Source organism: Crocuta crocuta, unplaced genomic scaffold (assembly GCF_008692635.1).
Source record: "Crocuta crocuta isolate KB4526 unplaced genomic scaffold, BGI_CrCroc_1.0 scaffold152, whole genome shotgun sequence".
NCBI classification, from domain to species: Eukaryota; Metazoa; Chordata; class Mammalia; order Carnivora; family Hyaenidae; genus Crocuta; species Crocuta crocuta.
Window position 1 is genome coordinate 5,686,559 of NW_027528798.1, and position 26,394 is coordinate 5,712,952.

A 26,394-nucleotide genomic window follows, 5' to 3' on the forward strand; every position below is an offset into this window, starting at 1 on the left:
CAAAACATGTAAGGTTTGCTGTCTTTGGGCTTAGGATTTGCAAAGCTATCATTATTATCCCAGTAGTTATTTTCTCCATGGCCTTGGGGGCGNTATTTTTCATCCATCTGTCTGTTCTGCAGCTTCTCCTTCATAAAATTAGGAATAATAATAATACCTGCTTCGAAAGATTGTTGGGAGCATTAAATGGACGAATGCATGTAGGTGAAGTCCTTAGAATGGACTGGCATGTAGAAAGCAGTCAATAAATGGTAGGAATGTTACTGTCTTTGCTATTAGGTTTTTATTTATTGCAGTAATATTTTGTGATCCAAATGGCTCTCAGCAAGTGTAGTTAACTGTCAGTAAATATAGATTATTCACTCCTTTTAACATTCTGCCTCCAAAATGGGAAATAGAAAGCAATTAAAAAATTTTTTTAAATGTTTATTCATTTTTGAGAGACAGAGCACAAGTAGGGGAGGGGCACAGAGAAGGGAAGGGAGACACAGGATCTGAAGCAGGTTCCAGGGTCCGAGCTGTCAGCACAGAGCCCGACACGGGGCCCAGACTCACAAACCACGAGGTCATGACCTGAGCCGAAGTCGGCCACCAATCAACTGAGCCACCCAGGCACTCAAGGAAGTAGAAGACAATTTAAGCAAACACATTAGTATTATTTTACTGTTCGAATGTATTATTTAAATTCTTTTTTAAATTTAATTTTTATTTTTAGAGATAAAGAGTGCATGAGCAAGGGAGAAGGGCAGAGGGAGAGAGAGAATCTTAATTCACACTGAGCTCCATGCCCAGTGTGAGTCTCAATCCCATGACCCTGGGATCATGACCTGAGCTGAAATCAAGAGTTAGATGCTCAACCAACTGAGCCACTCAGGCACCCCTCGAATGTATTATTTAGATCCTGATTTAAAAGACAGACTCTAGGTACAGTTCTTAACAAATCTTCAACTGTTAACTATGACAGTCTAACCCTGTTTTTTCTTCAGGCCTGGGTAACACTAACTCACACTGAATCTTTATAAATTTGTCGGGGCTTGTCTACACTTAGCAGAGCTTTGGAGCTGTCGAGAAACTTAACATCGAATTGGCATGCTAGACGTTGTCTTTTACTCTAATTACAAAGACAGACCAGCTCTCCAGTGGAATTCTCCACACTTCCTTGATTTAATAACCAACTTCCCCAGTTTGTGTAACTTCCTGGATTCTTGGAGCTGAAATTACTGTTGGCTTTCATCATAATGAGAGGTCTCAAATGTAGCAACTGAAGTACCTTGCTAAAATGAAGGGTATTTTCCTTCTCTTCAGGTTTTTGCCTTTTGTATCTTTGTGCCATAGAGGTGCAAGAGAGAATAGTTACAGATCGGTGCTGGTCTTTGGTAATCAGAAGGAAAACCCTTCTGTGCCTGGCCTCTTCTCTTGCCCATTACTGTTCTTTTGGTGAGCTTCCTCTACATACGCGTTTTAGGTGTGCCTGGGTGGCTCAGTCAATTAAGCATCCGACTTTGGCTCAGGTCATTATCTCACATTTCGTGGGTTTGAGCCCCATGTCGGGCTCTATGCTGACAGCCAGCTCAGAGCCTGGAGCCTGTCTTCAGATTCTGTATCTCCCTCTCTCTCTCATCCTCCCCTGCTCACACTGTCTCTATCTCTCTCTCAAAATTAAAACATTAAAAAAAATTACATACACATTTTATCTTCTTTGTAGTTTTAAAAATAAACTTACTTTTATTAATTTGAACATAGTTTGTAAAGAGTCAAAAAGCTTACCCCCTGCCCTGCTTCTTTACCCCTTGCAATTCCAATCCCTAGAGATAACCATTCCCCTCCCAGCCCTTTTTAAGTAGTGTCTTCTAGTGATTACCTCCCTATGTATAAATTAAATGCTCACACATATTTCTTGTGATTTAAAAAACTTGGGACATTATCTACCCATTTTCCATATGTTGGATGAGGATGTAACGCCTGTACACGCCTGCACACGCATGCACACCTGCACGTATCCCTTCCCTCCTGCCCTTTCCCCATCATGAGTTTTGGCTACATCGTTGGGCTGCATTTACTGTTGATTACTTGGATATTATTCATTGCTGAGCCTAGTTCAGTCTTCCTTTCTTATACATTTGTTTAGTTTTCTGTGTAATTATTGCTAATTTCTTCCAAATGATTTAACAGTTGTATCGGATACATATCATGATGTCACTCCATCTTTGTTCTCTTTACCCAGACTTCGGCCTGTGACACCTGTCCCATTCTCTTTGTCCTTGTTTGAGGGTTTATGCCTTTTTACTCACTTGAGTAGGATTTCAAGAGGAAGAGAATACAAACATTTGTGGTCATTCTACATCACTTGATTGCAAAACCTTTTTACATTCTTACCTCTAAAAGAGGCTGTTCTCTTTTAAAAGCCCATGCCCCTTATCACAGATTTTTTTAACTTATATTTTTAAAAATTATATTTGATAGATAGTACATTACATAGCTCAAAGTTCAAAAGGTAGATAAAGATGCAGAATAAAAACTTTCTCTCCTATCTTTCCCTATTTCCCTCCCCAGATATAACCAATATCATTAATTTCTTGTGGATCCTTCCAGAAATATCTTATAAGTGTGTATTTCCCCTTTGTATAGAAATGGTTGAATTCTATACCCGTTGTTTTCCACTTTGCTTTTTACCTAACAGTAGATTTTAGAGTTTATTCCATAACAGTTCTTAAAAAGCTTTCTTATTTTATTTTTTTATTTTTAAAAATTGCTTTTAATGTTTTTATTTGAGAGAGAGAGAGAGAGAATGAGAAAGGGAGAGGCAGAGAGAAAGGGAGATACAGAATCTGAAGTAGGCTCCGGGCTGTGAGCTGTCAGCACAGAGCCTGATGTGGGTCTCAAACCCACGAACCATGAGATCATGATTTGAGCCAAAGTCAGACACTTAACCAACTGAGCCACCCAGGTGCCCCAAAAGATTTTCTATTTTTTTATGGATGCGCTGTATCCCGTTGTATGAGTGACCACAACTTAATCAGTCCTCCATTGATAAATGTTTAATTTGTTTCCAGTCTTTTCTCTACCAACAGTGGTAGAGTGATGATTTTGTACATAAGTAATTTTCTACTATTCTTGTGTATCTGCTAGGACAAATTCTGAGAATAGAGTTTCTGGCTTAACACAGAACTTAGAATTTTAAATGTAATATATTTTCTCACACATGTAAGACACTTCTGTGAAATGTGAAATGCTTGACTTTTTTTCCCATTCAGATAACAAATCATTTTCTCCCTCTGTCCACCATCACCCTATACGGGCAACCAAAATATGTTTGAATACCAAAGTAAGCTGATACTTTGCTCTTGGCAGTGGATTCCCCTTTATATTTAAGATGTGATCCATTATTTTCTCCCCTGTTCTTCTACTCTAAAAACCTAAAAGGATAGATATGAAATAGCTTTTATCATACTTTCAATAATAGTTTTTTTGGAGATAAAATCCACATACCATACTATTCACTAATTTAAAGTATACAATTTAGTGGTTTTAGTATATTCACAGAATGTGAACCCATTACCACAATCCATTTTAGAAAGGTTTATATTGCTCCAGAAAGAAATCCCGCATCCATTAGCACTCCCTTCCTACTTCCCCCTACCTCCCACAGTGCTAGGTAACCACTAAACCTACTTTCTGTCTATAGATTTGCCTTTTCTGGACATTTCATACAAATGGAAGCCCACAATATGTGGGTTTTGTCAGCAGAAGTACCTGAGAGGTTGAGTGAGTAGGTGGTGTTCCAGGTCGATGTGGGCACTTTGGGAGGCGGGCTGTTCTCTGCCCAGGAGAAGGAGGCAGGCTAGTTTCAGAGTGGAGGCTGGCTGTGCAGCCTCTTGGCAGGGAGCCAGTCAGCAAAGACTCTTAGAGCTCAGCTGTGCTTTCCGCGGTGCAGGCGCGCTGTGTAGGGTAAGGTATACCTAGACTGCTAGACTGCTTTTCCTGCTGGAGAGCTGCAGAACCCGTGGACAGCTTGCTAAGAAATCATCTTGAAGTTAGTGCTGTTGGGATTAGAATACATTTCTGGCTTTGCAAGGGAAGTCTTTTGGGGGAACATACAGTTATTTTACAAAGTTGACTGTCTCTATTTTGTTGCATAGTGTACTTTTAATAATATTTTTTCTGTTGAGTTAATTTGCCTATATCCTGAACTTTGCCTGAAAATACAGATCAGAGTGCTTTCATGAACGCTGGCACCTATCTGTTATACCACATCTTGAAATGCGTAGTCACTTTCCTGCGACCAGAGCAGGAGCAGGTATCTCTCACAGAGGCATTTGGTTCTTATTGCCAAGGGATTGATGTGTCATGTTTCCTTGAAGCCAGGGCTGACCCGGAAGCTGACCCCATTTTCAAATTACAAAGGAATTATCAAGTGCAAGGGGCCAAGGGTCACATGAAGGTGATGGCCGTGCTTCCTCAGTTGTCAAAATTCAGGGAGCTTTTTAAATAAGAAACAAAAAAGACCACACAAAATTGTTCTGCAGTCTTAACCATCACTTAAAATCATCATATGTAATTGTTCTGCAGTCTTAACCATCATATATAATTCTCTTTGCTGCTTGGTGTAAGAGTGAGGCGAGAGCTGCCCTTGTCCTCTAGGGACTTATAAACTCCTAGGTGGCAGCTGTATCCTTGAAGGTAAAACTCAGTCCGAGGGCCATTTGGCAACAGTCCAGGGAGCAGACCAGCAAGAAGATAAACAATTGCTAATCTGGGACTGTGGGAAACAAGGAAACTGGGCTTTGCTATTGGCAACCTTTTACTGCAAGAGTGGAAGGATTTAATGCTCCCTAGTGGAATTAAAAGTTTGGCATTATCAGGATAGTACGTAAGTAAATAAATAAATACATAAATGAAATATCAGGGATTTTTTAATCTGAAGAAGGATATATTAGGATTCCTTTGGATGAAAAAAATCATATTGGCATACACATAAAAGGATATTTATTGATTTATGTATGTAGAGAGTCTAAGTGGGTGGAAATACAGTTGAATCCAGAGGCTCAACTTGTGATTATCAGGTCTCTTCCTTTTCTCTTTCACCTCTTGGCTTGATCTTCTTCTGTGTTGGCTGTATTTTTGAGTGGGCTTTCTCCACATAGTGGCCACAGTCAGGTCCAGGCTAATAACTTCAACAGGAAAAACACTCACACACACACACACACACACACACACACCAAAAATGTATCTTTCCCAGTAGTTCCAATGTGGTATCCAGAACTGAGTCTCACTGCCCATTACTGAGCCCATCATTGTGTGGGCATGGCATGGAACGTCCTAACTGGCCAGATGAGTTCACACCTGAAGGGGAAGAAAGTGGGTGGTTGGCTCCACTTAAACCCCTTAGAGTAAGAGTAGGAAAAGGATAGTTCCTAAAGGACCTATCAGAAGAAGGTGTTGCTACCAGAAGACAGAGTAGATGCCATGTGCAGCCAGATCTGTGTCCACTACAGAGAGGAAATCAAGAGCTCATTTGGTTGTGAAGTAGATAGCAGGATATATTGTTAGAGGTAAATATGTGTTATCTGCTAAAGATTAATGAGAGGAAACAGGCATAAACAACAGTAGGAGGGACTTTAAAATAAATGTTTTTCAGAAAAGCTAGAAATCAAAGTTTTATTAAGCAAATCCCATTTTCCCACCGATTTCCATTATAAAGTCACAACGATATTCCTAAAAGGAAACAAATCCACCAGATTTCTCACTTGGGAACTTCTGATGAAAAAGTAGTTATGGTTGCTACAGATCTGTGTATACCAGAGCTTGCAATATATCAGTGATACAATTCTTTTTTTTTTTTTTTAATGTTTTATTTATTTTTGAGAGAGAGACAGAGCATGAGCAAGGGAGGGTCAGAGAAAGAGGGAGACACAGAATCCGAAGCAGGCTCCAGGCTCTGAGCCAGCTGTCAGCACAGAGCCCGACACGAGGCTCAAACCCATGAACCATGAGATCATGACCTAAGCCGAAGTCGGACGCTTAACCCACTGAGCCACCCAGGCACCCCTCAGTGATACAATTCTGCCAGAACTTTCTTTACCAACTACCAGTTCACTTTTGCTTTGGGCTTTTTCAGATTTGGAAGCTGTTACCTATCTCTTTCTTAGTAAACAATTTCTCTCTCTTTCTCTCTCTCTCTCTCTGAGAGTGAGCAGAGGAAAGGGGCAGGGGGAGAGAGAGAGAAAGAAAGAGAAAGAGACTCTTAAGCAAGCTGCACGCTCAGTTTGGAGACTCACGTGGGGCTCGATCTCACGACACTGGGATCATGGTCTGAGTTGAAATCAAGTCTGCCGTTCAAATGATGGTGCCACCCTGGCGCCCCTATTTATCTTTTTCTTAGCCATTGACATTTTTTCCTTTGCTAAGGTATCTTTAACTCCTCCTTGGCCATCTAAAAACTTCCCCATCGTTTTGCATAATAGAGATAACTACAAATGCAGTGTGACATTGTGCCAACAGGGAGACTGTCTAATTCAGGTTCTGTCACAGCCTGCAACTTCCTTAAGGGCAGAGCCTTTGCTTGTGTAAGACTGGAGTCCACATAAAGGAAGACGTGGTTTGAGGCCAAATTCAGGGACTTCCCAGGCTTTTTGGAAACAATGAAAAGGTAAGGGTGGGGAAGGCAGAAAAGAAGCAGACAGGTGCAGCCCTTAGCAGGTGTGCTGCCTTTGTGTGTATCTGACTTACAAGAGAATGGGAATCACAACCTATAACACAGAAAATAGTATGTAGACTTTGCCTGCACAAGTGTCAAATTTAAATGGGAGATTGGTAAATTCAGATGAAAAATTATTGAAGATTTCTTAAGCATTTCTATTATTCCTTCCCCATCTTTCTTAATTCCTGAAATTTAGATCAAGACTATATCTTTGAACCCTTTTATTCATTCATTCATTCATTCAACAAATAGTTACTGAGCACCTGCCGTGTGCTGACACTCTTGTAGCCATTGAGGCTGCAGCAGGGAACAAAACAAAATCCTTCACTTTGTAAAGTTTACATTCTAAGGAGGAGAGCAGTCGATAAATAAGCAAATACCATATATAACATGTATAAGTGCTAAGAAGAAAAATGAAACAGGGTGAGAGGGATCAAGAGTGGTAGGAGAAGGAGACTGCCACTTTAAATGTGTGATATTTGAACAGAGACATGGGGCTTGGGGAGCAAGCCATAAGGCTGCCTGCAGGAGGAGGCCGCCTGGGCAGAGCGGGATGTCAGAGGGAGACATTGGACCCGAAGCAGCCCGGTGTACTCTGAGAACAGTGAGGAGGCTGGAGGTGCTGGAGGATAGTGAGCAAGGGAGAGTACTGGTAAAAGATGAGGTCAGGGAGTGGGCAAAGGCAGGTGGGGATGGGGTTTGCTCAGAAGCAAGGGAGAAGGGAAACCATTGAGGGCTTTGGGCAGAAGAATGATGGGGCCTGACTTGTTATAACCAGATGGTTACAGGAGACAGACCAATTAGGAGATTATGGGGGTCGGGGGGAGGTGGCAATCAACAGGCCAGAAATGATGGACCAGAGTAGTTGAGGTCGAGGTGGTAAAAAGAAGCAATCTCTTCCTGGATATATTTTGAAACCTGTATTTCCTTTGTTTGTTTTTCTTTTCTTCTTCCTCACTGATCTTTAGAAGTATGTCATGTTTTCCTCCGAAGCAACACAGCTTATATTTATATAATTTTGGGACTGGGGGCTTTATTTCTTATCCTATCACAGGTCATATATCCCCTCCTCTCTCCATCCCTGCAAAGTTTGCACGATATGGGATGGCACTCAGATAATGATTACACATCTAGGAGGTACTGGCAGAATGGGAAAAGGGGCCAGGAAGTGAAGGAGGCCCCCTTTATCTGCAGTTTGGCTTTCCACAGTTTCAGTTAGCCTCAGCCACCTGTGGTCTGGAAGCAGATAATCCTCTTTCTGACTAAATCATCAGAAGGTCAGTAGTAGCCAGACCGTGTCACAATGCCTATGTCCTGACCTCACTTCATCTACTCATGCAGGCATTTTATTGTCTCGTGTCATCACAAGCAGAATATGGGTGAATACAATACAATATTTTGAGAGCAAGAAAGACCACATGCACATAATACTTATGACAGTCATTATCCTTATTATAGTTGTTAAAATTGTTCTGTTATATTAGTTATTGTTGTTATTATCTTACTGTGCCTGATTAATAAATTAAACTATCTTAGGTAGGTATGTATAGGAAGAAACATAGAATATAAAGCATTTGGAACTATCTGCAGTTTCAGAAATTCACTGGGGGTCTTGGAGCATATCCCCTGTGAGTAAGGGGGGAGGGGCTGCTACTATACTTGGAAGAGAGACTCAAGAGCAGGACCTTCCCTACTTCTGATCAGGGAACTCAGCCATAAGCTTGGGTCTCCTACTAATCATGCCCAGAATGCTCCAAAGATATTTCCTTGTGTAAATTACTCTCATCATTGACAGTTTTCCAGAGAATACTCATATTGGAACAGAGAGCCATGGCAAAGACAGGAAGCACTGCTGTGCCTTGGGCTGATATGTTGGCAGGAAGAATACTAGTCATAGAACCTTAGAGTCTCAGACTTGGAGGGCTCCCTAGAGGGTATTTAATCCAGTCTTCTCCTGCTGCTTGTGAATCCGTGCCACAATATATAATCATCTAACCTCTGCTTTAAGAGCCTAGAATCCAGAGGCGCCTGGGTGGCTCGGTTGAGCATCTAACTCTTGATTTTGGCTCCAGTCATGATCCCAGGGTGATAGGATTAAGCTCCAAGTCAGGCTCCACACTGAGCATGGAGTCTGCCTAAGACACACACTCACTCACTCTCTCCCTCCCCGTCCCTCCCCCTCCCTCNCCCCACTCCTCTCTTGCTCTCACTCCCTCTCTCTCCCTTTTCCTCACTCTCTCCCTATCCCTCTCTCCTCCGCTTGGACTCTCTCTCTCTCAAATAAAAATTTCTAAAAAAAGAGTCTAGAATTCATAAATCATAGAGTATGAGTGCTGGAAGTGATCTCAGAGAACACATAGGACTGAGACTAGAAGAATCCAGGAGTCTGAACTCCAGACCCATGTCCTTTGCACTCACTATGCTGTCATTCCAAAAAAGGGCAGCCCTTCCTGATAGAATTACAGAGGTAGGTTTGAGTGTCTCAGCGTTCATCCCGTCGCAGGCTGTCTGGGTTTATTTGCTTTCCAGTTTTAAACCATAATGCATCCTTTCTTTTTATTTTTAACTCCAGGGGTTGCCTTGCTCTCAGATGCGTACCCTGAGAAAATCTTGCTTGGCCTGTTGGCTCAGTATGATGGTGGTAAAGACAAGCACACGCCAGAGACCAGAATGAAAGTCGGGGAAGTCCTGATGCGAGTTGTCAGAGCACTAGGTGAGTTTTCCACGGTCTGGAGCACTGTGGGGGCCAGTATGGCTTCGAAACCAAAGTCTGCGTCCCTTGGAGGTTTCTTGTACTAGCAAGGGGAGGACGGTTTCAGGACTGACATGAACTACTTCCTGTTCAAGGATTTAGCATCTGTCCACACGCCCACTAAGGGACAGGCAGCGATAGTGCCTATTTTCCTCCACTGCTTGTGCTCCGCCCCTCAGCTATGTCGGGCCTGATTTTCATGGGAGCTCGAATGAGAAGTTTCACACTGGCTGAGCAGCAGCAGGAGCAATGTCAGGGAAGGAATAGCGATGGCTCTTGTTGAGTGGCTACTGTGTGCTGGGTCGTCTGCAGATATAGTCACATCTAGTTTTCCCAACAAATCCTATAGAGAGGCTGCTGTTAGACCCATTTTATAGGTGAGGAAGTTGTGGTGCAGAGACCTTCAGCAGTTTGTCCCCAGACACTTTCAGCTGGTAAATAGTGGTGCTGCGAGTTGAACCCACCAACTCAAAGGAAGTTGCTCCAGACTACATAAGCTGAGAGTTGTAAGTAGGAGCATGAGCTCCTGAGCCACAGTGCCTGGGTTCAAATCCCACTCTGCTGGTTACTGGCTATGTGACCTTGGAAATGTTTCTTAACCTCTTGGTGCCTCAGTGCCCTCGCTTATAATATGTGGATATTAATAGGGGCACCTGGGTGGCTCAGTCAGTTAAGCGTCCAACTTTGGCTCAGGTCATGTCTCACAGTTCGTGGGTTCGAGCCCCATGTCGGGCTCTGTGCTGACAGCTCAGAGCCTGGAACCTGCTTCAGATTCTGTGCCTCCCTCTCTCTCTCTGACCATCTCCTGCTCACACTGTCTCTCTCTCTCTCTCTCAGAAATAAATAAAACATTGAAAAAAATTAAAAAATATGTGGATATTAATAATACTTCATAAGGTTATTGTAAGGATTAAAAATAAGGTAATACTTATAATAGCATTTGGCACACAGTATTGGCTCAATAAATTTTTATTTTTGCTAAGAAGGAAGATTGCTTTTTTAAAGAAAAGAAATACTTTATTTTTACTTACTACTGATTGAGCACCCTTAAGAGGCTAGGAGATGGGACACTGGGGAGTCAGGACAAAGAAAACAATTGTTCATGTTAAAGATAGGGGTTAAATTAAGGTAAACTAACAAATTTCTCCATAATTCAAAAAGTATACTTCTGTTATTAATATATTGGGCTATATAACATAGACTTGGGAGACGTTTCTTTAACTTGCATTACATAAACTTAGCCACTGACTGCTACATTGAATATAGATCGCTTGAAGCCTTAAAATAAGGCCAGCCAGTCATTTAAGTGTGGGCCAGTGGTATACAGCATCCATTGAACCAACCAGCAGCCATGTTGAACTTGGAGAATTAAGGTGTGTTTGGGGGCCATATTCTCACCCTGCATGCCTGCATCAGATTATATTAAGAGATTTAGTAGCATCGATGGTTAATATTTTGGCCTGAAAACAATGCCACACTGAACTGGACTTCTTTCCTTCTTTAAGCTAGATCAGCGTCTTCTCAAGCACTGATAGATTTGTTCTTGACCCTTTAATAATTCCATCATGTATCCACTAGCCTGTGACCTAAGGCAGAAAGAGAAGTGATCTCAGCTTCAGTTTGACTGATTTGTCTGTGAGCTTGTAAATTTTACTCTTTACCCAAGAGGGGAAGATTTTGGAAAACAAAATAGCTTTTTGCCACTTGCTTTGAGAAATCACACTGAATTCTTCTTTACCAGCATTCATAGCATTTACAAAGATTCTGAATAACCATGCACCATTTCTTCAGATATAGCCCTGAATTTTCCTAATTTCTGGGCACCTCTCCTGGCTAAAGAAGAGGACCTACATCTGCAACCACTTACATAATTTTTTTCTACCTAAATCTTTTTATTAGTGAAAGAAAAATCTCATGAAAGTGGAATTTTTAAAAAATGTTTTCTACTCTAAAGAAAGACCAACTTTCTATATTTGCCTTAATCCTAAATATGGATCTGAAACATACCAGACAAGTACACCATTATAAGAAATCATTCTCTCACAGGAAGTGTGAATGTTAAGCTTAAAAGTATCTCAGGTCCAAGTGCAACCTGTGACTTCTATTTGCGTCTGTCATTGGGATTATCAGAGCTGAGAAGGAACGGATGCCATACATAGACTACATCAGTGTAATATGTACTTTCTCTGTAGCTTCTGGTAGACCTCTATCGCTGGGATGATGAACACTGAAATGCACATTTCTCAGCCTCTACTGACCAGGGGTGGGGGTGGAGAGGAAGGACTCGGTTGATTGGGAGAGAGGCCTTACTCCTCTACATGTGCCTATCATTAGCCGAATTTCCCAAACAATCTTTTGGTGGGTGTTTCAAAGAAAACTCCATGAATTCTCAAAGTTCTAATGTTTCTGAACCCTACTCTTCCAGTTATCCAGCCATAGATACCGCCTTACCTTTAGCCGCTAATTTCTAATTCACATTACCAACTTGTCCAAGTGCATAGACAAAGTGGCTTGCTGAAACCCTTTAAGGGAAGTTAAAGCCCATTTTTACAACATAGCCAGTATTACTTTACTAGTGATGTGGAGATCCCTGCGGACAGCCTCTCTGTAAGGCTTCCCTAATAAGTACCCTGGTTTCATTGGCCTGGTCTTGCTCTGTCCCCACCCCCAGCTCTTCTCTGCAGCAGGGGGAGTTCCACAGGAGAACCAGGCTCACAGTGGGGAGGTGGGTGCGGGCCACTGCCGCTTCCCCTTGGCATCATGTCTGGTTCCCGAACCATGTCTGCTTTCCTTCCTGCCACTAGATGATGGTGAACATCAGAAGCTGTTTTCTTTGCATTTTTAAAAACTGAGGTATCACATACACACAGTAAAGTATATAAAGTACTCTAACATCAATGTAGAGCACTTCGAGTAGCCCGTGTAGTTTCCTTTGTCTCTTCCTAGTCTCTCCCTGCCCCAGAGGGAAGCACTATTGTAAACTTTTTATCATCATCCTTATATTTTGATTATTCTTAAACTTCATTTTCATGGACTTAAATCCCCATATTTCTATTATGCTAGTAGATCTAGACACTTGCATAAATTTGGGTCAAATATGGGGGCTAAAAATACTTCATAGGCATGCTGTGTGCTGCCTTTCCTGTTGTCTCACAAGACGAGGCACATAATGTCTGGTTGTCTCATTTTAGTGATGTTGAGAGTGATTGGTGATGTTTCTAGTCAGGTGCATCTGTTATAAACTTCTCCATCAACCTTCCTCCCCGTGGTTTTAAGTAACCATTGATAATTGTAGCCTAGATCCATTATTTCATAGAGGTTGTGTATTTTTTTTAGACATTAAGAAACAGCTACAGAGAGGGTTACAAACTTGCCTAATGTCACACAGCTAATCAATGGTGGATCCAGAATTTGAACCCAGACAGCTTGACTCCAGACCCAGTCTTATTACCCAAAACACTGTTGCATCGTGAACATTCTCCCATGTTATTAAGCATCTTTTTCCTGTCATTAACAAAGACATTTTCCACATCCTCTGTAATTTTTAATGATTGCATGGTAATATATCATTTGAATGTACCATAATTTTTTCAAGTGACCAACTTACAGATTGGTCCAAGTTTTTGCTGTTATGAATTACATTAAGATGAATATTCTTGTAGCTAAAGCTTTGTGCAGATTCATGATCATTTCCTAGGGAAAAAATGTTCTGAAAGTAGAATTTGTTAAAAGTATGTGCATATTTTTAAAGATATTTATTGCTAAATTGACTTCCAGGGAGGTTGTGCGCATTTATGTAAAAATTTTAATTTGAGTATAGTTGACACACAATGTTACATTAGTTTCAAGTGTACAACATAGTGATTTGAGAAGTTTCTATGTTATTCTGTGCTCACTACAAGTATAGCTACCGTCTGTCACCGTATAATGCTATTACAATATCATTGACGGTATTCCTTATGCTGTGCCTTTTGTTCCTGTGACTTACTCATTCCATGGAAGCCTGTACCTCCCACTTTCCTTTACCCATTTTGCCCATCCCCCTGAGATTGTGCCAGTTTATATTCCATTGTTTGAGAATATTTGTCTGTACCCTCATCAGTACTGTACATGCTGTGTATTATCATTTTTATCAAGCACAGGTATAAAGAAATGCTATCTTGTTTTTACTTACATTAATCCCATTGATAAGGTTAAACATTTTTCATATATTTATTGACTAAATGTGTGTGTGTGTATGTAAATTGTCTTTTCCTGTTCTTTCTCCATCTTTCTGTTGGGGGTACTGATTTTGTTATTTGATTTATAAAAGCTTTATCTATTTAAAAATTGTGAGCCGCTGAAATTTATGTTATGACTCTTTTCTATGGGTTGTTTACATTGTAGTTGTGTTCATACTGTTTCATTTTATTTTTGAAACACAGAGTTTTTTATTTTGATATAGGCAAGTCTATCATCTCCTTTATGGTTTTTTTTCAAAAAGTAATGCTTTCTCAAACCAAGATTATATAAATATTAATCTGTATGGGGTTTTTTAAATATTTTTTATTTATTTCTAGGAGAGAGAGAGACAGTGTGAGCAGGGGAGGGTCAGAGAGAGAGGGAGATACAGACTCTGAAATAGGCTCCAGGCTCCGAGCTGGCAGTCAGCACAGAGCCTGATGTGGGGCTCGAACCCACGAACCGCGAGATCATGACCTAAGCGAAAGTCGGACACTTAACCGACTAAGCCACCCAGGCGCCCCTTAATCTGTATGTTTTGATCTCTACTCTTCAATGTAGAAAATGTTGCAGAGAGATTTTGGTTTCTTTTATTTAAGGAACTATTTAGTTTTTTGTTGTACTTTTAGAAATTTAATCTTAACACATTGCTAAATTACCAATCACTCCAAATGTTTCTCCATATGTTTCCTCTTATTTGGCCCAATGTCGATGTTGACAATAACCTGTGGACTGTTATCTGTCATTGCATTTTTAAAACTTCTTTTAAAAATATATCATTGAACTACTGTGCCCAAGATAATGAATCGGTAATTGGAACATTACTTAAAAAGTAGAATTAAAGTGGAGAGGATTGAATGCATATGCCAGAGTATTTCCTTCTGAGGCCGCCTGGAACATTGCTCCTGATCTGATGGATACTATACAGCTTTCTCACATAGGCCAGATGCACTATTTGTTTTCTCTTCAGCAGGGCTGAACAAACATTGCCCTGTTCTTTGTTCTCTAGTTAGTGATTTTCTTTCTTCTTTTTTTTTAATGTTTTATTTATTTTTTGAGAGAGAGAGAGACAGCGTGAGCAGGGGAGGGTCAGAAAGAAAGGGAGACACAGAATCAGATGCAGGCTCCAGGTTCTGAGCTAGCGGTCAGCACAGAGCCCTACGTGGGGCTTGAACCCACGAACCGTGAGATCATGACCTGAGCCGAAGTCTGACGCTCAACCGACTGAGCCACCCAGGTGCCCCTAGTTAGTGATTTTCAAATAGGGAGTTAGGAGAAAGAATTTTGCCTCCTAGGGGATATCTGGAGACATTTTTAATTGTTATAACTGGGGAAGGGGAATATTACTGGCATTTAGTGGGAATAGGCCAGGGATGCTCCTAAACAGTCTACCGTGTACAGGACAGTGTACAGGACAGTGCAGACTGATCTGGCCCAGAATGTCACTAGGGCCCCCCACCCTGTTATAGAGCTCATGTGGACCATTCTGTTTCTGCTTTATAATATTACTCATATGTGATAAATCTGGGACTACCACATACAATTATGCAGGTTGTTCACAGCCATAAAAGTTCCAGGAGGCGTTAATGTATGAATGGCATGCCCTGGAGTTGTACAATACTTAGTCATCGGGGTGGCCTTGACCAAATTTCCAGCCTATCTCCCATCTGTTACATTTTAGACTGCCATCTCACTGGAGAGTGTTTGAAAAAGATATTGGTTCCTTTATGTAATATATTTACACATCCTTTTTCATGTGAGAGCTTGTGCACCTGGCTTACCTAATTTATACCAATCTTATGAGCATAATTTCCAATGATATTTTTTCTGATACCTGCTAAATTAGGGAGTTATCCTTATTAAAAAGCCTGTGTCCACCTTTGAGGTGCTTATATATGCCTCCTACCCTTTCTTGCCTTCCTTTTACATTTAATGGACCATAATATGAACTAAATTATATTTTTATTTATTTATTTTTAAATTATATTTAGGGAAGATTTTATATACTTTGCCAACATCTATTTCACATTCTTGGAAAAGAGACAGAAGAATACATGAAATTGCTTTTTATTTGTACATGGCTCTCATTTGAATCCAAAGCTTAGATCAGAAGTCCTTGACAGGAAAACAATTTCCACCTCTGCCCACAGTAATACCCAAACATTTTCTGCAGTCGAATTTAATTTCCTGCTTTTGTCAAGTTCTAAATAATATAAATATTTGGGCTATGTGGTAGTTCTTCCTAATACTCAAAGGTTTGTCTTTTGTTTTTTTGTTTTTAATCTTGAGTATACTTATTTTTTTCTTAATCTTGGAGGTGGGGGTATCAGTGTAGTTCAGTTCGGAAACCTTTTTTGATTAGCTACGAAATGGCAGATTCTGTACCTGGGGCTGGAAATAAGCATGAAAAAAGCCGTTGTCTCTTCCTGCAAGGAACTTAGAGTGTAGAAGCAGAGACTGACTCGTACACAGACCATCTCTGTCGGGTGGCCTGCTTGTGGAGGGCACTGTAGGAACGTGGTGGTCTTTGTCCCCTTTTCTTGAGACCCTGCAGTTGAACGTGGCACTGTTCCATGTGGCTGCATCAGGTCCTCGTCCTTATCACCACACCGCAGGCCAGTTTTTGAAAAACAGCTTTTGTCTGAAAGTTTTCAGAGATTTTCAACTCACAGCATAGGTCTGAATTAAGATAAAAAAGTAGATCGGACATGTGAGTAATTGGATAGTCTGCGAGTTGAGTATTTGTAGATTTCAGCAGCAATAAACAACAGTCAAGGATTAGAGTTTTCATATTCCAAAAGGAGAAAGCAAAATTCATCAAATGAAATGCTTCTTGCCAAGTCTGCCTAGGTTAGCATCAGTATAGTTCAATGTAACAAATATTTATATTAATATAAATTGGAAATACTAATCTGGCTGGTATTCAACTAATTGAAGGTTGAGGCCCAGACTGAATAACTTTTTTTTCCTCATCGTCCTTCTTTTTCTCTTCCTCATATCAATTTTGTTGAGAGGTGTAACTTTAAAATCTATGCATAGACCTTTTCCCTAATTGTGTCAGTAATCCGTCATCATTTTGGGCAATTTGGAAAATATGAAAAAATATTTAAAAAAGGTGATCACTAATAGTTTCACCATTCAGAAGTAACCACTCTTTGTTTTCATTTCGATGTTTTCTTCTAGTTTCTTTTTCTTTCTTGTAATTGTAATTATACTGTATGTATACTGCTTTTTTTTCATTTAACATTATTTATAAGCACTTTTCCATGTCATTAAGTTTTTGAAAATATAAGATTTATTGGTTGTATTATAATCAATAACTTGAATTTATCATAATTTTATTTAATTATCATTTAGAAAGAGATTGTTGTTTAATTAGGTTGTTTCCAGTTCCTTACTTAATGAGGAACTTTATGAGGATTATGAGATATGCTATTGATTATTCTTATACATAAATTCTTTTGGTAAGTCTTTAGGATTGGTTCCTACAAGGAAAATTACTAGGTCAAAGTATATGCATGTATTTAAGGCTCTTGATATTTAGTCTTAAGTTGCCCTCCAGATATGTGTACTCTTAGCAATGAATGCGACTGCTAACGTTTCACAGAGAAAAAATTTTCCATGACTTCAGACCAAACTTCTAACTGTAACCAGCCATCTCCAAAATGTGTACCTTTGCTCCCAGAATGAATGGAGGAACCTGTCAGAGAATGTTGGTCCGTGGGTGGGTAGATGAAAAGGGGAAGAAGCGACGGAGGGAGGGAAAGAGGGGGTGAAGGAGGGAAGGACTGACGGATGGATGGAAAGGTTCACTCAGTGTGAACCCACTGCTACTCCAGAAGCGCAGCTCAGGTCTGGTAGTGTCATCATGATATACAAAGGACAGTACTCAATTATTTTTAGAGGCAATATGTAGTCTTCTAATTAGCAAGCTCAGACAAGTTCCAGTTTACTCTAGGTCAGAAACTTCTAAAAACGAGAGTGAAAATAGAAAGCCATCGTCATGTTGCTCCATCTGAAGAATTGACCTTCAGTGAACCCTGTAGGAAAGATCAGGAATTCATATTTGGAATAAGGAATGAGGGGAGAGAACCAAATCTCTGGTCTCTGTTGGAGAATGCTAGGGGCAGTGGGGTGCCACCTGAGAATGCCGGGGCAAGACAGCTTCTATTTCCAGGTTAAAAGGCACCTTTACTCAAATTATTCTATATTCCAAGAAAAGGGTGGGTCCTGTGCTCAAGGGTGTATTTATAACTCACAAAACCTGTAAAACACCCTTATTTAATGTGCTCTTTCAACTTTTCCATCCTACCTGCTTAATTTTTTAAGTTGTAGTTCAGCAGTCACTGCTACCTCCAAATCCATACAAATGGTGAGCAACCCATGATCACATCTAGCTTAGGGGAAACCCATAATGTGACTTTAGAAAATCTGTCTTCTTCCCAGAGAGGAGGAAATTCAGCCCCAGATTCTGCTCTGACAACCACCTTCTTCTAGTCAGTTGTAGGAAATAAAGGAAAATGGGATCATTAGTTTGTCTAGTAGGCTACTCTGATTTCCAGTTGATTTGGTCTGGGAACTAAGATGAGGGCAGGAGCTTTTATTATTTTTAATTTTTTAAAATTTTTATTTAAGTTTTAGTTAACATACAGTGCAATGTTGGTTTTAGGGATAGAATTGAGTGATTCATCACTTACATACAACACCCAGTGTTCATAACAAGTGCCCTCCTTAATATCCATCCAGTCCATCCTTCACCCACCTCCCTCCAGCAACCCTCAGTTTGTTCTCTATCATTAAGAGACTCTTGTGATTTATTTCCCTCTCTCCTCTTTTCCCCGCCTTTCCCATAGAGGGAAGGAGCTTTTAAATGGCTATAATAGGGGCGCCTGGGTGGCTTAGTCGGTTAAGCGTCTGACTTTCGCTTAGGTCATGATCTCACGGTTCGTGGGTTCGAGCCCCGCGTTGGGCTCTGTGCTGACTGCCAGCTCAAAGCCTGGAGTCTATTTCAGAGTCTGTGTCTCCCTCTCTCTCTGACCCTCTCCTGCTCACGCTGTCTCTCTCTCTCTCCTAGAAATAAATAAAAATATTTAAAAAATTTAAAAAAAATGGCTATAATATTGTTATAGTATGGATGTATCCCACAGTTTATTCCATTGATACAACCATTCCTCTGTGCTTGGACCTTCAGTTTTTTCTGTTTCGTATTTCCTATGGCATGCAGACTGCATGTGTGTGCTAACAGAAGTATATATTAATATGTATATATGCATTTTCCCTATGTATGTACATGATAAAGTACTGGGCCTTTATTTCTGTAAGATTGATATTTGCCAAAGTGGAATCACTGGCTCAAAAGCTGTTTATATTTCAAATTGTTTATACACTGACAGATTATTTCCTAAAATTGTGGGTGAGATAGAGCTCTTTGGACTCCCTGCTATGTCTGTTGTCAGATAGAGAAAAACATCTTTTGAAAATTGTGTTTTTCAAAGGGAACAGACAAAGCAAGTTCTTTTGTTTGTTATTTTGTTTGTCTTGATTGCAATGAAGGGAAAAGTCTTGTTTTAAGAAATACATTATTAATACATTTTGCTCTTAGCAATTTACAAGACTAGTCAAGGAATGACAAATCAGCTTTAGAAGTATCTTACTCAACAAAATTTGTTTAAAGGGGTGGCATTATGTCATTCACTTCAAGGGCATTCTAATTAGGTAGTTTCCAGAAATATTTTAAACTTTACTGATGAAAAAATTTCACTTTGTGGGTTTTTCTTTCATAATACATGTTTTGGTTTTCTTATGTGTCATAAACAACCCCAGAATTTAATGGCTTAAAGCAACAACCATTCATTTGTTCAGAATTCTATAGTAGGTATCAAGCTTGGCAGCGCAGCCCATCTCTGCTTCCCATGGTGGTGTCTGGGCTCAGCTGGTGGTTCTTCTGCTGCATGGAGTATAGGCTGGGCTCACCCAGGAGGCTGCGCTCAGCTGGGATCTTGACTGGGGCAGCTTAGTGCTCTTCCACTTGGTTTTTCTCTTCCCTGCATGTAGACACTCATCATTTGGTAATTACCATGCCTTTTAAGAGTTAAACCTGGAACAGGCTTAGTATGACTTCTGCCACATTCTACTATCAAAGAAGGTCACAAATCCAGCCCAGGCTCAAGGGGAAGAGAAGTAGCCTTAATTTTTTATGAGAGAAACAGCACTGTGTTCAGGATGGTGTGTTGGCAGCTATACCTGTGTGCTAACTACCACACTATCAAAAGTAGTGGTGCTTATTGCCACAAGCCAAACAATACAGATAAATAAAGGAAAATCCAGTCTCTCCCAAATATTAGTTACATTTATAGTTCTTAGCTCCGAAGGTAAACAGTGATAATAGTTTGGTGTGTATTCTGTTATACCTTTCCCTGTGCTCCTATAGATATATACAAACATATATGGGCTTTTTCCTTCTTTTACAAAAACAAATTTTAATACTATCACTATTACTCTTAATATTAGTACATGCTATTAATCTGCAGTTTACTTTCTTTGAAGCCAGCTTTACCAAGGTATACTTTTCATACAATAAAATGCTCCCATTTTAAGTGTGCATTTCAACGAGGCTGAATATATATCTATGTAACTATCACTACCATCAAAGTATAGAACATTTTCATCACCTCAAAAAGTTCCTTTCTGTCCAAATTATCTCCCATTCCACACCCCATGCCAGGAGACCCCTGATGAATTCTGTTACCATAGATTAGATCTGTCTTTTCTAGAGTTTCATGTAAATAGAGTTATACAGTGTGTACCCCTTTGTGTTTACTTCTTTTGCTCAGCATAGTGTTTTTGAGATTCATCCATGTTGTTGTTTCTATCATTAGTTCACTACTTTTTATTGCTAAGTAGTATTACTTTATATGAATATACTACAATTTGTTCACACATTTACCTGTTGATGGACATTCAGATGATTTCTAGTTTTGAGCTATTATGAGTGTGTCTGCTATGAACATTCTAGTACAAGTCTCTGTGTGAATGTATGTATATTTTTTCTCTTGGTTAAGTACTAAGAGTGGAATTGCTGGGTCATACCATATATGTATAAGGAACAGCCAAACTGTTTTCCAAAGTAGTTATACCATTTTACGTTATGACCAACGATGTATGAAAGTTCCAGTGGCTCCATGTCCTCACTCACTCACCATCCCTTTAACAATACTTTTTTTTTCTTTTTAGTTTTTAGCCATTTTAGTGGACCTATAGTGGTATCTCACTATGGTTTTAATTTGTATTTCCCTGATGATTAATTATGTTGATCACATGTCTTTTTATTTTTTATTTAAAAATTTTTTTTAATGTTTTATTTATTTCTGAGTGAGAGAGAGAGACAGCGTGAGCAGGGGAGGGTCAGAGAGAGAGGGAAACACAGACTCAGAAACAGGCTCCAGGCTCTGAGCTGGCTGTCAGCACAGAGCCCGACACGGGGCTCAAACCCATGAACAGTGAGATCATGACCTTAGCCGAAGTCGGACGCTCAACTGACTGAGCCACCCAGGCGCCCCAGTCACATGTCTTTTTATGTGCTCACTTTTCTATTCATGTATCTCTTTTGTGAAGTAACTTTTCAGATCTTTTTCCATTTTTAATTGTATTATTTATTTTTATTGAGTTGTAAGGGTGCTTTATGTGAATGGATACAAGTCCTTTGTCAGATATATGTATTGTGAACATTTTCTCCCAGCCTTTTCTTAATGGTGTCTTTGAAAAAGCAGACATTAATTTTTTTGATGAGACAATATTTATTATATTATTAAGTAAATATTCAAAAACGTAACATTAGGTTATATTTATAGTTCGTTTACAGCTTTAAAAACAAACACATTTACTTTTTTTTTTTAATTTATGTATTTTGAGAGGGACAGTGTAAGTGTGCGTGCACAAGCAGGGGTAGGGGCAGAGAGAGAGGAGAGAGAGAATCCCAAGCAGGCTCCGCACTATCAGTGTGGAGCTTGATGCGGGGTTCTATCCCACGTACTTGAGAGATCATGACCTGAGCCAAAATCAAGAGTTGGATGCTTAACCATCTGAGTCATCCAAGTACTCCCATAATTAAAATTTTAATGCCAACAGAAAAAAATAAAATTTATAATAGTATTTTAATGTGATATATCATGTTTTGCTAAAATTAAATCACCGTCCACAGTGTGAATATTTTGATGTTACGGTGGAGAATTCTTTTAGATCAGCATGCCCAAATTATTATGTGCTGCAAGATAAACCCTTACTCCCATATATTCCTTCTCTATAAACTACTGCAAAACCTTTGGGTTCTGAAGTCAGGCTGCTTGCATTCAAATCCCTGAGTTTTGAATGTCTGACCATAAGCAAGCTACTTAACACCTCTGTGCCTCAGTTTCCTCATCTGTAAAATAATCATACTAATAACCCCTACTTCATAGAGCTGTTTTGAGGCTTACAGGAGTTAATAAGATTAAAATGCCAGGTATATAATAAGCACTGGATGCTATTTATTACCTCAGGCTCCAAGTGTTAACTCTGTAGGGACTGAAGAAGCCTCAGGCAAATTGGGACACCAGACAGCAGTGGGTAGAATTTCAACTTTATCAGCATAACAGGAACTGAACCCAAACCAGGCTTCTAGAATAAAGCCAGGGACCAAGTGTATACTACCCCCACTCATGTATAAGAACGAAAGCTACAGTTACCACTGGGAACAAGCTTCTCTCTTAGAAGATCAACAAAGACACACCTACCGCCAGACCCACCTCACCAGTGACTAGGACTTATTTCTAGTAATGTTTCAAGGATGAAGGCCCCTGAAGTAAAACTGCTTCTGAATTGGGTCACCTGCATCATCAGTTTCTTCTTTCTACTAAATTATTTCCATCTATATATAAACATTACTTAATATATTTTAAACAAATAAACAAAAGACTTCTCAGAAACCCATATCCCCTTCTAACTATTGCCCCATTTCTCTGGTCCCTTTCATAGTAAAACTCTTAGAAAAAGTTGTCTGGATTTGTTTGCTGCACTTCCTCCCTTAGCATTTTCTTCCCAGGTCACTCCGATGGTACTTTCATCCTCAACATTTCCTTATCCACCAAAATATTGAAAAAGCCTTGACCCCTTCTTTATCCTCACATTACCTAATTGTCCGGTAGCATACAATGTGTTTGGCCGCCACTTCCTTTTTGAAGTACCTTCCTCTTCAGGCCTCCCAGACAATAGAGTTGCTTGATTCTCCTCTTATCTCTCTCTTCCGTAGTCTTCTTTGCTGATTCCTTCTCCACTACCAGATCTCCGAAGATCAGAATCCTTTAGGGTGGTATCCTTAGTCTTCTTCTCTCTTCATGCACACAGTGCTACTCATTTCCTGGCCAGTCTAGCTAGAGGTTTATTGATTATTTTTGCAAAGAGCCAGCCTTTAATTAACTTTCTCTCTTCGTTATCTATTGCTGTGAAACACATTACCTCAAAACTTACCAGATGAAAATAACATTTATCTCACAGTTTCTGTAACTCAGGAATCTGAGCATGGCTTAACTGGGTGTCTCAACCTCGATGACTCTCATAAAGCTGCAGTTAAGATGTTACCTGGGCTGTGGTCTCATCTGAAGAATAAACTGAGAACAGAGCCATTTTCAGACTCACTCACATGGTTGGTAGGATTTAGCTGTTTGCAGGCTGTTGGACTAAGGTGTCAGTACTTTACTAGTTGTTGACCTGCAGCCTCCCTCAGTTCTTTGCCGTAGGGTCTCTCCGTAGGGTAACGTACAGCATGGCAGCTGGCTTTCACCAGATTGAGCAAGCAGGAGAACAAGAGAGGGCAAGCAAGATGAAATGGTAGTCAAACAGTCTGTTTGTTATAAGCGAGTCACTAGGTTTAGGCCTAATTCAAGAGGAAGGAATTACAGAAGCCATGAATATTAGGAAATGAGAATCATAGGGTGCCATTTTAGAGGTTGCCTACAACACTTCCTTCTATTAACTTTTGGTTTAATTTGCTTACTTTCTAGTTTTTTAAAGTGAAAGCTTAGATCACTGATTTTGGACCTTTCTTTTTTTCTAAAGTAAGCATTAAAACTACAAATTATCCCGTAAGAACTATCTTACCTACGTTTCCTAAATTTTGTGCAGCAGCTGAAATCTCAGTTCATTCTTTTAGCCTTAGCTGCAAGCTGCTTTGAGTCTGGTCTCTGCATTCAGCACATTCCCCTGCGATTGAAAAGAGGCAGTGGGAAGCTGTATTCACACACCTGAATCCTTACCTAACTCATATATCCTTGTCCTGCATGTTTGCTGCTTTAGGAGTAAATAAAACTAAAAGAGAAGAAATCAGGGGCACCTGGGTGGCTTAGTCGGTTAAGCGTCCGACTTTCGCTTAGGTCATGATCTCGCGGTTCGTGGGTTTGAGCCCCGCGTCGGGCTCTGTGCTGACTGCCAGCTCAGAGCCTGGAGCCTGTTTTAGTCTGTGACTCCCTCTCTCTCTGACCCTCCCCTGCTCACGCTGTCTCTCTCTCTCTCTCCTAGAAATAAATAAAACATTAAAAAAAAAAAGAGAAGAAATCAGAGGTGCCAGCCTGGCTCATTTCGTAGAGCATGTGACTCTTGATCTTGGGGTTGTAAGTTTCAGCCCCGTGTTGGGCATACAATTTACTTTAAAAATTAATTAATTAAAAAAGAGAAGGAATCGTGATTCTCATTCACCTTCAAACTCAGACCAGGTTCCATGGCCTGGCTTAGTTCAAGAAACCCAAATCATAAACAGCCACATGTGCTGTATTTGGACTTCTGTTGACCTTAAATGGAAGCCACTGAAAGGTTTTAAGAAGGGAAGAATTGATGATAATTACATTTTAGCAGAATCACTTTAGCTGCTCAGGAAGGATGAGAGTATGACAAGACTAGAACCAAGGAAACCTGCTTGGAATGTTGTTCGGGCAATCTGGGCAAGAGATGCTGGTGGATACCCAGCCAGGGGTTACGTGTGACAAAGAAGGAGAAAAGATGTCCCCAGATAGGAAAGAAAGCAGGAGACAGAGAACAGAACAAAAGTGGAAGGCATGTGGAACAAATTAAGAAATGTCTCTCTACAGCAAGTTGTGTTAAGTGCCTTGGGAAAGTTAAGTCTAGATAGAGAGAATGGGGCAGAGCACTGAAAGCTGGACAGAGGAGTTTGGATTTGATATGATGGGCATTTGGGAATCGCTATAAATTCTTAAGAAAGGAAGCAACATGAGAGGTGTGTAGGTGTGGTTGGCAGGGGCTTAGAAGGTGGATGAAGAGGGGCGCCTGGGTGGCTCAGTCAGTTAAGCATCTGACTTTGGTCAGGTCATGATCTCGCGATTCATGGGTTTGAGCCCTGCATCGGGTTCTGTGCTGGCAGCTCAGAGCCTGGAGCCTGCTTCAGATTCTGTGTCTCCCTCTCTCCCTCTGCCTCTCCCCTGTTCATGCTCTGTCTCTGTCTCAAAAATAAACTATAAAAAAATTAAAAAAAAAAAAGAAGATGGATGAAGAAAGGAGAGCCTAGAGCGAGACAGACCACTGGGAAGCCTGCTGTGGTATTCCTTGGCACAAAGAGATGAGAATGGTGAGAAAAAGTAAAAATTATAGGCAATTCAGAGCAAGAAATGAGAGACTCATCCTTTTAATTTTTTAACATTTAGTAGAGATGCAGTTATAATCTATCCAGAAACTGTTAATCTCATAGAAGTGTTGAGAGACTCAAATGGAATAATATATGTGGTATACTTTACAAATATTTGGGTGTCAAATCCAGCTGGTTGCCTATGTTTGTGACACCCTACAAGCAAGAATGGTTTTCACATTTTTAAATGGTTGAGAGGCACCAGGCTGGTTCAGTCAGTAGAGCATGCAACTCATGATCTTGGAGGTTTAAGTTTGAGCCCCACATTGAATGTAGAGATTATTAAAAAATAATAATAATAACAAAGCCTAAATAGTTGAGGAGGGGAGCAAAAAATAATCTTCTGTGATGTGGTAAGAATATGAAATGCAAATTTCAGTGTCCTTTAATAAAGTTTTATTGAAACGGTCATGCTTATTTGCTTATATATTGTCTGTGGCTACTTTTGCACTACAATGGCAAAGTTGAGTAGTTACACAGAAGTTGTATGGCTCACAGAGCCAAAAGTATTTACTCTTTGACTCTTTACAGAAAGTCTGCTGAACTCTATTCTAAGGTAACTATTATCCCAGTACATAAATTTGTTTCTTTGACACCCTTTCACTGATTGCTTTTCAGTGGAACTTCTTTGGAAGTGACTCATCTTTCCAAATCATTCTTTTTTTTTTTTTTTTTTTCATTTTTATTTTAAAGAGAGAGCATGCGAGCTGGGGAGAGAGGCAGAGGGAGGGAGGGAGAGGGAGAGAGAGAGAGAGAGAGAGAAGATCTTAATCAGGCTCTTCACTCAGAACAGAGCCCAACACGGGGCTTGATCTCACGACCCTGGGATCATGACCTAAACCAAAATCAAGAGTCAGACACTCAACTGACTGAACCACCCAGGCACTCCTCCAAATCATTCTTAAGTACTTTCCCTGCCCAAAACCAAACTTTGTATTCTAAACAGCAGAAACCTTACCTTTTATAATTATTTTTCTTTAAATAGATTTGAGTAGATACTGCATTTCTTTTCTGAGAATCACCAACTGCAAGAATCATTAGCTCAGGAGATAC

At 40.1% G+C, this 26,394-nt stretch overlaps 1 protein-coding gene across 1 annotated transcript in view; it reads left to right on the top strand.

The window, feature by feature from the left end:
- Positions 1 to 26,394, top strand: part of TANGO6 (transport and golgi organization 6 homolog) — a 189,208-nt gene that overhangs the window by 97,160 nt on the left and 65,654 nt on the right. Inside the window, exon 15 of the mRNA XM_077755658.1 lies at positions 9,273 to 9,413. Within this exon, the coding sequence (XP_077611784.1) occupies positions 9,273 to 9,413 (141 nt within the window). The remainder of the gene's footprint in view (positions 1 to 9,272; positions 9,414 to 26,394) is intronic.